The sequence below is a fragment of the Hermetia illucens genome, chromosome 5 (genome assembly GCF_905115235.1).
Source record: "Hermetia illucens chromosome 5, iHerIll2.2.curated.20191125, whole genome shotgun sequence".
NCBI lineage: Eukaryota > Metazoa > Arthropoda > Insecta > Diptera > Stratiomyidae > Hermetia > Hermetia illucens.
In genome coordinates this window covers 34,775,370-34,787,592 of record NC_051853.1, presented here as the reverse complement: position 1 = coordinate 34,787,592, position 12,223 = coordinate 34,775,370, and the positions used below count along the sequence as shown (strand labels likewise).

The 12,223-nt window shown below is 40.3% G+C and overlaps 1 protein-coding gene across 1 annotated transcript; it reads left to right on the top strand.

The window, feature by feature from the left end:
• Positions 1–3,549: 3,549 nt before the first annotated feature.
• Positions 3,550–12,213, top strand: LOC119656747 (gametocyte-specific factor 1 homolog). Its single transcript, XM_038063306.1, has 3 exons — positions 3,550–3,739; positions 11,243–11,450; positions 11,506–12,213. Exons 2-3 carry the CDS (start codon positions 11,259–11,261, stop codon positions 11,788–11,790), a joined length of 477 nt encoding a protein of 158 aa, XP_037919234.1. The 5' UTR covers positions 3,550–3,739; positions 11,243–11,258; the 3' UTR covers positions 11,791–12,213.
• The last annotated feature ends 10 nt before the right edge of the window (positions 12,214–12,223 follow it).

The following is a 12,223-nucleotide window of genomic DNA, read 5'->3' as shown; positions in this document are numbered from 1 at the left end:
TGCAACCGTTTCTTACTTTTTACTTTGGTAGAGTCTGTTTGTCTATCTGCCTGTCTGTCCTTCAAAACTGATTTACTTGAAAACGGCTGAACAAATTGTCACGAAATATGATGAAAATTTTTGGTCGGTAAATTCCTTTACATAGCAAGTTGGGCCATTGTGTGTTGAGTTTGAAAACAAATGAAAAGGCGCGATTGGTACTTTTCGAAAATGATCTTATTTCTGATATTGGAAGAAATGCAGGGGAGTGAGGATTCAAAATGTGAGCCCCAAAATGTGAAACCGGTCTCGTTCTCAGTACGTATCCAACCGAAAGATCAGAAAATAAAACCACACAATCGAGGTTTTGCATTTCACGTAAATTTATTACACCCTAAGACATGTATGACATCATCATCTTCTAAAGTGAACTTATCTAAACGGCGAAGTCCATCGCCAAATTTTCTTTGTTATTTTTTAGCTTTTTTCAGCAGGTTAATTTGGTTTGTTTGTTTTTTTTTTGGATGTAGCATACCAAGCACTAAAGGCTTTTATAAGGCCCTTTGTTCTATCCCCTAAAATCGCCTATTCAATGACTAATTAAAAACGAGGGCTTCAAGTTCGGGACAAGGTACTTCAAGATACCAAATATGCTTTAAAAATATGCATGGAAGATATGATTAGAACTAAGACCAAAAATTGTATGCTTAAATTAACGAAATATTTCATTCGAAATCCAAATTCGAAGCGACTAAGGGGTGGTTTGAGCATTTCAAAAAATTTCATAAGTAAGTAATTAGTGCAAAAATTTGTTTTTGTGGTATAACGAAGCATTTAGTATTTTAATAAAAATATTCATATTTCCGATAGCTCTTTACGAAATTATCAAAACAAAAGGTTATGCTGCCCTACAACTGTTGCTACTGTTTCATGCAGTGGAAACAGTGAAGACGGCGAATCTAATGAAGGATCAAAGACCCATATAGCAGCGTGGATAAAGGATACAATTCCTCTAAAACGAAGAGGCAGAGGCAAGTTATTAGTTTAAAAAAAAAATGGAAATAATTAAACGTTTGGACGAAGGAGAGAGAGCCGCGCAAATTGCTATTTCCTTAGGATAGAAGGCATGTGCTATCAGACAGATAAAAAGGAATGCGGAAAAAAATCGTGAGCATATTAAGGCGGGCATTTCCTCGACTCTTCGGCCCTTTGTATTAGAGAAGGCGGAAAAATAGCTGTATGCATGGATTCTCGACATGAACCAGAGAAGCAGGTTACAGCCTGAGACAAATTTTTAATGTCGACGAGACATAACTTTACTGGAAGCGTTTGCCCTCACGTACATTTATTTCCAAGTAAGAAGCTACAACTCCAGGCTTCAAAGTCTCCAAAGACAGACTTACACTTGTTTTGGGCGGAAATGCCGATGGCGATTTGAAACTGAAGCATCTACTGGTGTACCGTTAGAAAATCCAAGGATCTTAAAAAATATTTCGGAAACCACACTGCCAGTTATTTGGAGACATAATAAAAAGGCTTGGGTAACTTCGGCGTTATTCACTGAATGGTTTGGAAATGAATTTTGTCCAGGGGTCAAAGAATAATGTAAGAACTACTTATCGCACAAGATTTTGCTATTAGTCGATAATGCTCATGGACATCCTGAAAATCTCAACCAAAGTGATGAAAATGTGAAAATGGTCTTCCTACCGATAAATATCACATCCCTGCTGCAACCCATGCACCAAGGTGTAATTGCTAGCTTTAAAGCATACTATCTACGTCGAACTTTCACACAGTTGGTGGAACGTTTAGAAGATATAATAGCATTGAATAAAGATAGGCAAATATTAATTGAAGAAATCTAGAAAAATTTTGATATTCTCAAGGCTGTTGGAAATATAGAAGCTTCTTGGATAGAGGTAACTAGTGACACAATGAACAAAACCTGGCACAAAATCTGGCCAGACGCCGTTGAGTCTTCTTCTGGCATTAATATCGACACCGATTCAGAAATCAACAGAAAAATCCATGAGATTGCGAAAACTATAGGCTTTGACGAAATCGATGAAAAGGATATATTTGATGTAATCAATACCCCTGAAGTGCCAGTTTCCAACGAAGAATTGTTGAATATTGTAACAGATGACACAGAATTGGTACAACAAAATTTAGACGAGGAAGAAAAGAGTTTCCAACCAAAAAGATTTGAAGATTTTTGGAAGACATTGAGAAGGCGTTGGAGTATTTGGAGAATGATGGAGACAATGAAAAAAGGCAGATGGTGTCCTTTTCAATAAGTAAAAGTGTTGAATGTATCGGGAATTGTACAAATCGAGAAGGCTTGAAGCAAGTCAGACAACTTTAACAAAATTTTTCAAACCGTCAACATCTGGGACTGCTTACCAACTACAAACCTCAGCAGGGATTCATCATAATTTGTCATCAAGTGATGAGTGAATCATAAATATTCATATTTATATACATGTGTACTTTTATAATATTTTCTAATGAATCCTCTTTACTTTGATAGTATAAAATAAAAACGTTTACATTTTTGTATGTATTTGGAATTGATTCTTAATAGTTGCTATATGCGAAATGTTAGTTTTGGTACTTCATAACCAACAAGCGACAATTAACGAAGAATTCTACTCTTTATCCTAAGTATATGAGCATGTATTTCTTACGCTTCGACTTATCACATTTTCGACTTACAACGCACTTTCATGGAACCAATTAACGTGATAAGTCGAGATATGCCTGTATTCTTATATAAATGATTAAAAAACCAAAATAAATTATTTTCCTGCGTTATTGACGAATTGTTAAATTTCTAAAATATGCTAATATTATTAATTTTATTAGTGCAGATATCGGAACGGGATTTAGGCCCAGATATCATTTACATACACCACTGTGTTCTTTTTTTCAGATTTTTCGGTTGGATAAGTTCTGAGAACGAAAAAACGTAATGTGAAAAAAAAAAGTTCACACACCCATTTCTCATGTATGCGGACCCTTTTCTTAAACTCAACACAAAGGGATTCATAGACCACAGGTTCTCAGAAAAATTTTGTGACCATCAATCCAGCCGTTTCCGAATAAATCGGGTGTAACCAACAGACAAACATCGAATCGATTCTAATAAGGTATTGTTTCACACAAAACCTTAAAAGTTGCTAATGAATCCTTCCTACACGGTCTCAATACAATGAGTTTTTTTACATTTCATCTTCCATATTTACATATTCCAATTGTTCTACGCAATTGCCTGGCATCATAACACCATGTTAGAGCTCAACATCCCCCTAAAAAAAATTACAGTAAACTGGCTCAACTGCAAACACCCAATATTCAAATCGCAACTATCAAACAATATATCTAAACTGCAATATAAACATAAGCAACAGATAAGGCAACAAGATAAGGCCATAAACGCCGTCCCTTCAAAAGATAAACAATGCCGGTAGGCATCAGCTGGTAATTGACAACATACCGCTCTTATTATGCCGATTTCCGATAAATTTGACAAATAACAATCGAAGGTTCGTTTCCCTCCGTACGGTTTCCTTGATGCAATTGCACAATTCGGTACCACAAGATTAATCAGTTGAAGGACGAGCTCGCGGGCGATTGCTGCGTACTGAAGTGGAGTGTTTGGGAAACTCCTAGTCAAGGCCACCGGCAGAAGAAAATTTCAAGGTTACACATTTTAAAGAAAGTGCTTTGTGCTTCAATTTTCTGGTAAATTTAAAAGGTATGTAGATTTCGGTTAGCGGAAATAATTAAGCTATTGGGGCAAGGATGGTTTCAATATCCAAATGCAATAACAGTACATATAGCGGATTATTCAGACTCAGTGTTAGGTGAATATTAAATTCTGTGTTGAGCTCTGATGTATATAGTTTTGATATGTTCCAAACGTGTTTCACCTGTGCCTGAGAGAAAGTGCCGATTTTATCACTTTCCATGTCAAGAAGTTTATTCGCCGTTAACAGTATATATCGCCTACAATTTCCCTGGGAACGGCAAATGGGTTGACTGTTTCTGGGAAACGGTAGGTGGAGCCCTTCCGCTATGAGGTGGCACACAACTTCGTCCGTATTTAGTTCATTTATAGAACAAATTGGCTGCATTGATTGCGAATAATTTGCTTTAATACACATACATAAGAGATCAAGGCCATCGGTAGTCAGGCGCAAACATCCGTTTCAAGGTCCCTTGAAATTTTATGCAAATTAGTAAGTTCAGTTGGCAACCTGTTGATCTGTTTTTCTGTTTCCGAAAATTACCCTGAAATGAACCATGCTTAGTATCTCTACTATGTAAAGTCTACTCTTTCGATAATCGTTCATTTTCCTGACACTCTGCTTTCCCTTATATATGAATCTCTTCATGGAGTTGCTCGTAGTGTGTGTGCTAGCATTTCATCATATTTACCATTGTCAACCCACGCAATGTTCCCTTTATACTTTAAATTTTATCTTAAAGTTTTAGGTGATGCATAAATGCGCATACGCAATTTCCAAGAATATCTTTGAAACTGGGACAGTCAGGGGAGTAATCAAATTTGAATGCACCCGACTGCTTGCGTTAGCTTCCATTCCTGAGAAATTGCTATGTCCAATTTTTAATAACAGGATCAGGCTGCGGGTTCTCCACTCTTCAAACGTTTGGCTCACTATTGCTACCTGCTTAACGATTTCCTTCTATAAATTCGATAAGTATTTCACCAAAACTGTTGCCAAAATTTTATTTACGTCTTTCTATGGAACGATGGGATTTTGTAAAAGGGATTACCAGTCACGGTCAACATTTTTTCGCTTAAGGGAAGTGCGCTTTTAATAGAGGAAATATGAATCTCAAACAAAAAAAGCCGAAAATAACACAAAAAAATTCACCTGTTTATACATTTAGCCAAATATAAGAAAGTTAAGTTTTAAGGAAATTTATAATTTTTGTGTAAATTTTTATTTCTTGGGAAATTTCCTTTTCTAACGGCAATTGCAGGTTGGCGAATGAATGAAAGAAGTGTGTGAAAGATTCCAATTTTTTCAAAAATGGAGTACAGGCACCATTATCAACGGCGCGTATCCGGTCTAGGCCTGCGTTAATAAGAAACTCCAAACATTCTGGTTTTGCGCCGAAGTCCACCAATTCGATATCCCTAAAAGCTGTCTGGCGTCCGGGCCTACGCCATCGCTCCATTTCAGGTAGGGTCTGCCTTGCCCTCTTTTTCTACCAAAGATATTACCGTTATAGATTAACGAGCTGGATCAGCCTCATCCGTACGAATTAAGTGACCCGCCTACCGTAACCTATTGAGCCGGATTTCATCCACAACCTGACGGTCATGATATCGCTCATAGATTTTGTCATTATGTAGGCTATGAAATCGTCCGTCCTCATGTAGCCAACAATTCTTCGGAGGATTCTTCTCTCCAAGGAATACATGAGGACTGGCAAGATCATTTTTTTGTACAGTAAGAGCTTTGACCCTATGGTGAGACGTTTCGAGCGAAACAGTTATTGTTAGCTGAAATAGGCTCTGTTGGTTGCCAACAACCGTGCGGATTTCATCGTCGTAGCTGTTATCGGTTGAAATTTTTGACCCTAGATAGGAGAAATTACCAACGGTCTCAAAGTTGTAGACTCTTATCTTTATTCTTCTTGTGTGATCAGTGCCGTTTGATGTTGTTGGTTGGTTGGTTTTCGGTGCTGACGTTGCCACCATATATTTTGTCTTGCCTTCATTGATGTGCAGCCCAAGATCTCGCGCCGCCTGCTCGATCTGGATGAAGGCAGTTTGTAGGTCTCGGGTGGTTATTCCCATGATGTCGATATCGTCAGCATAGGCCAGTAGTTGGGTGGACTTAAAGAGTCTCGTACCCATCGCCTCAGCATCACGGATCACTTTCTCGAGGATTAGGTTAAAGAGGACGCTTGATAGGACATCCCCTTGTCGTAGACCGTTGTTGATGTCGAATCGTTTTGAGAGTGATCCTGCTGCTGATCTGGCCTCGGGCATTGGTCAGGGTCAGCCTAGTCAGTGTTATCAATTTCGTCGAAATACTGAATTCTCTCATGGCCGTGTATAGTTTTAGCCTGTCTATGCTATCATAGGCCGCTTTAAATTCGATGAAAAGATGGTGCAACTGGTGTCCATAATCCAACAGTTTTCCCATCGCTTGCCGCACAGAGAAAATCTGATCTGTGCTGATTTGCCTGGAGTGAAGCCTCGCTCTTTAGTATGGGCCAATGATGTTCTTAGAGTATGGGGCTATCCGGCCTAGCAAGATAGCGAAGAATATCTTATAGATGGTACTCAACAACGTGATACCTCTATAATTGCTGTACTGCGTGATATCTCCCTTTTTATATATGAGACAGATAATGCCTCTATGCCAGTCGTCAGGCATTGATTCGCTGTCCCATACCTTGAGCACAAGTTGATGAATCACTTGGTGTAATTGGTCACCTCCATATTTAACCAATTTGGCTGTAATTGCATGGGCTCCTGGCTACTTATGATTTTTAAGCCGATATACTTGGTGGTGGCAATATTTGTCCGTCGTCTTCAGTTGGCGGGACCTCCAACTCGCCGATGTTCTGGTTGTTCAATAGTTAATCAAAGTATTCACCCCATCGCTCCAATATGCCCATTCTATCGGAAATCAGATTTCTCTCCTTGTCTCGACCGGATGAACACCGAGGTGTGTAAGGCTTCATCCTGCTGACTTGTTAGTAAAACTTGCGCGCCTGGTGCGGTTGCTGTCTGTACTTTTCGAGTTCACAGACCTGTTGATTCTCCCAGGCTTCCTTTTTCCGTCTGTGAAGTCGCTTCTCCACCAGCCGTTCCGACTCTTTTTGCGGCTGGGACCAAGTATGTTTGTGGCCGTATTTATGATGTTGATGCTTCATTTCCTGGATCTCTGTTGACTGCGATTATTGCAGCATCCATTTCCCCCTTATAGGTGTTACGGAGGGCTGTGTTGTGGATGGCTTCAGTGTTAACTCTCACCTGATTCTGAGAGGGGATTCTGGTCGGTGTTGTTATTCAAGCTCGAAGCACCATGCCAACGAGATAGCGATCCAAGTCTATGTTGGCTCCCCTATATGTTCTGACATTCATCAAGGCTGAGAGGTGGCGGCGTTCGATCAACACGTTGTCAATTTGGTTGAAAGTGGTGGGCGCTATAACATATGGTGTAGTGACACTTCTCCACGAAACCGGTCCCTGTCCAACGCATCTCCTCGAACGCTGTTACATCAGCCCTGTATTGGGACAGGGTATCGGCTAGCTGCTTGGCAGGTCCATCTCCGTACAGAGAGCGCACGTTCCATGAGAAAATACGCAAATCGTTAATCCGTTGTTGTCGGGTTCGTCGTTGTAAGATCCACCCTGTCCGAGGCTCCTTTCGTGGCTTCGTAACATCGGTTTTCCGTGTATAGTTGTCAACCCTATCCAACCCCCAACCTGGAGGACCAGTTGGTACAATTTGTCCTGTTTTTAGGCGCAGGAGACTCGCATTCATCCTTCTCCATCTGAAGCTTGTCGTTAAGAAAGAGCTCTTAGCGGTCACCACGTGGAGGTGGAGATAGGGGTTGGTTGTAGAGCTGTTGGGGTTGGTTCAGCAGGCGTTTCCCAGGTTTTATACTCCATCGTGGGTACCAATCCACGTTTCGTGCGACCTATACTACCCTTTGACCACTACACGGAGTATATTCATACCTCGACTGATCACGCTAATTGGTTCCATGAAGGTGCGTTATGTGAAATCGAAGCGTAAGAAATACATGCTCGTATGCATAGGGTAAAGAAGAGTAGAATTGTTCGTTAATCGTCGCTCGTTGGTTATGAAGTACCAAAACTAACATTTCGCATATAGCATCTATTAAGAATTAATTCAAAATACATACAAAAATGTAAACGTTTTTAATTTATAGTACCAAAATAAAGAGGATTTATTGGAAAATATTATAAAAGTACACATGTATATAAATATGAATATTTATAATTCACTCCTCATCACTTGATGACAAATCACGGTGAATCCCTGCTGGCGTTTGCAGTTGGTAAGCAGTCGTTGACGGTTTGAAAAATTTAGCTAAAGTTGTCTGACTTGCTTTAAGCTTTTTCCATTTGTACAATTCCCGATTAACATTCGACATTTTCACTTATTGAAAAGGACACCGACTGCCTTCTTTCATTGCCTCGATCATCCTCCAAATACTCCAACGCTAGTAATAGAGGGAATGGATACCCTGGGTCATATTCGGAATCGCGCATGCCTAGCACACGCTTATATTTATTAAATGGCGTGATGTAAAGGTGTTATTCCTTCCCAAACCAGGGAAACCCACCTACACAGACACAAAAAGCTTCCGACCGACCAGTCTAACGTCTTTTCTACTAAAAGGACTACAAAGCCTAGTAGATCGGTTCATAAGGGATACACACATTCCTAAGTGGCCACTTCACCATAGGCAACACGCCTACCAGAAAGGCAAATCCACGGCGACAGCACTCCATGAACTTACGGCAAAAATTGAGAAGACGATGTTCGAAAAAGAATACGCATTATGCGCATTCATGGAAATTGAAAGTGTCTTCAATTATGGCTCATTCGCGGCAATTTGTGATGCAGCAAGACAGCATGGAATCGAACCGCTGCTAATCAGTTGGATCCTTCACATGCTAGAGTGGAGAAAAATCCACATATCGGTCGGCCAGAAGTCTATTGAAGCAGGATGTCTTAGGGGTTGCCCACAGGGAGGGGTTCTCCTTCCACTGTTATGACTCTTGGTAATCGATAGCCTGCTGTGGTTCCTGGAGAACAAAAAGTCTTCGTGCAAACATTTGCGGACGACCTAGCCGTAATAATTACCGGTAAGTTTGCGGACACACGGTGAACGCTAGGAAGACTGGACTAGTTATGTTCACTACAAGAAACGTCAGGTGGGACAGCTATACGCTGGTGGCCAAGACTAAACTTTGCTAACAGCAGGAAGCGGCTAATGCAGATTCAAAGATTTGGTTGCCTAAGTACTACTGGAGCAACGAGTACTACACCGACTGCGGCACTCGAAGCTATCCTAAATTGGAGGTGAAACGGAAAGCAACCAATGACGCATATAGACTAAATACAATTAGGGCGTGGAAAGGCGGCCAATCATACGGTCATGCGTCTATCCGGAAATTACTTGACAAACATCCGGTAGCCCTGATGCCAACCGATCATATGGTTCCCAGATTCGTCTTTGAAAAGACATATCCTGTCGTATACAAATGGCCATGAGTCTTTTCAGATTACAGATTTAATAATCTGCACCGACCTGTCAGTCAGGGAGGGCGAATCGGGCGCAGTGTTCTCGGGGAATCCAATTATAGAACTTACCCTTCGGAAAAATGACGACAATATTCCAGGCGGAAATATATCCCATTTCATTAGCAGCAGAAGAATGTCTGCGACGAAAATGGCGGGGTCGCACCATTCGAATCTGTTCCGACAGTCGGGCGGCATTATCAGCGCTAAATAGTAACGACATATCAAGCCAGTTGTTGTGCAGTTGTCATCAGGTGCTGCTGAAAGTTAGCCGACTGAACGAAACATTCCTGATGTGGGTGCCGGGGCACTATAACATCGCTGGTAATGAGGAGGCTGACAGAATGGCTCCCCAAGGGTCTGGATCCACAATGGTGGGGCCAGAACCAGCTCTTGGAATCCGACCATCTTCTGTTAAGTCTACTCTGAAGGGTGAAATTGCAAGAATTCACGTAGCCAAGTGGAGAAATTTGGACTCTTGCCGGCAGGCGAAAATCCTTGTGAGTGAGCCTGGGGCCACTAGAGTGGCATTTTTGTTGTCCCTTAAGAAGTGGGACATGAAAACCCTAGTAGGGCTTTTAACGGAACACTGCTCCTTAAACTACCATATGGAAAAGATTGGGGTAGTGCTTTCGGCTATGTGCAACCAATGTAAGGAGGAGGAGACGACCCTTTTTATGCAGCTGCCCGGCCTCCTCAGATCTCAGACGAAGACACCTTGACAAGATTTTCTTCAATGAAGAATCTGTACCCTCTGTGCCTCTGGTGAATGTGCTCAGATTCGCTAAAGCCTGCGAACGCCGTAGACGAGAAGCCATTGAATAGGCGATTTACGGGGCTAGTACAATGGGCCTAACAATGGCCTGAGTGCTCGGAGCTGCGGCTCCCCCCAGTAAGCTAAACTAACTAAATCTAAGACTAAAATATCACATTTAGAGGACATCTCCTTGACTGCAAGATACATATTAAAGAAAATTTATATTATTATGTGCTTTCCCAATTTGGACCGAAATGCCGGAAAGACCACCCTGCCTTAAACCAATGGGAAAAATTGTCTCTTTAATTCTCATCATCTCACAAAGCCTAGAGGCAGAAGGTCTTGCCAATATCGTTTGCCTATAAAATTAGTTTTTCATAACGAATTATAAGTCGAGAAACCGGAAGCTGGACGCTTCAAGTATGAAAGGTTTTGTGTATTTCTTTTATAGAGACATTTGAGTGTGAATTTGTCCCCATGGTACGTAACACGTAATATACGCATAAACCATGTGAGAATATTCACTTTCGGGTGATATTGACATTTAAAATCTTGAATTTCCAAAGAAATGACAACTTTGACGTATTATAACTATTGCATAAATTCGACGTAAAAGGATGTAACTCACTGTATGCGTGAGCGTTCACAGTTCCCACCTTTCCATCAAATTTGGTGTCAATCGCTTCTACAGTCTCCGAGGAGAATCCGTGTGACGGACAGACTGACAGTAAACCGATTTTAATGAGGTTTTGTTTTACACAAAACCTTGATTATCACGGCTTCTAATCTTAGGCCAAATAATCGTCACGGAGCTATTTATTTTCTAAATTAAACAATAAAGAACCTTCACAGACCGTCGTGTTTGTTATCATTTAAATATAGATATTGGATTTAGTATCATAGCAAAGACAAAACGTCTTTGAATTATTCCGCAATTTTTGTATGGTTAGCTTTTGTGCAATGAATTTTACGTTCAACAAGCTATACACATGAAAGATCGCTTAAGTAGTTGCGATATTAACGAATGGTAAACCTTACCCTAAAAGGCACAGAATCTCTTGAATTTTTTAAACAACCTTCCATTTTCGTCAAGGAACTTGAATCAACTGCCAATATATTCTTATTTCAGGCGTTTACCTCTGATTTTAAACCTTTTTCCTAATAATTCTATTTACAGTGAATCATTTCTAATCATGTCGGACGCCTGCAAAAAGGAAATTGGTTCCGATTATTTCGTGACATGTCCGTATAATCCTGCACACGTATATTTGAAGAGCAGAGAACCAGCGCACGTTTTTAAGTGCGCAGAAACCGCGAAAATTAAGGGAAAAATGAAGCGATGCCGGTTCAATAGCGCCCACGTTGTCGGTGAACTGGAATTTAAGGTATGTTTAATTTTATCAGGGATGATGACAGACTACAAGAAAAAATCCCTTTCAGTGTCATGAAGATGAATGTGTAAATCGCGCGTCATATGAGCGGTATAAATATACGCCAGTCGCTAATGGTGAAAGTCTGTCGGAGCGTGCAGAAACGCATCCACCAGAAACCTTCGAGCCGGTAGAAAGTAGTGATAATTGGGATCATTGCGACGCACCATCGTATGACCCTGAAAAGTATGCAACTGAGAATGCAGTAATTCGTTTACTGCCAGGAAGACCGCCATCCGAAAGGAAGGAGTTTCGTCGTGCTGAGCGTGCTCGCCTTCAAGAATTCAACAATTAAAACTTGTATTAAGTGTAGAACCAAAAATAATTTCTACCTGTAACCAAACGATGAGAGATGACTAGTAAAAACCCATCATTTATTATTTGACCTATAGAAGTTTTGTTTTTCGTACGTATTACGTATTTAGGAAGGATAAAAGTCCCTTGCTTTTAAAATATAATGACAAATAATTTTGCTTACATGAGTTCTTAAAATTCATGCTAAGGTATACTTCAACTAACTGTTGTACCAAGGAAAACTATATGTGATGTTAATACACTTGTTTTGTGTGTAGCCTAAAATTGACTTCATTTATATCTAATATATACACAACTATATAATTCGGAAATTTTCAATCTAACACAAATGATATTGGCATTTATAACTCAGTAATGAAAACAAAAATATATTTTAAGAGACATTCATTTTTATAGATTATAACTTCTGTTTT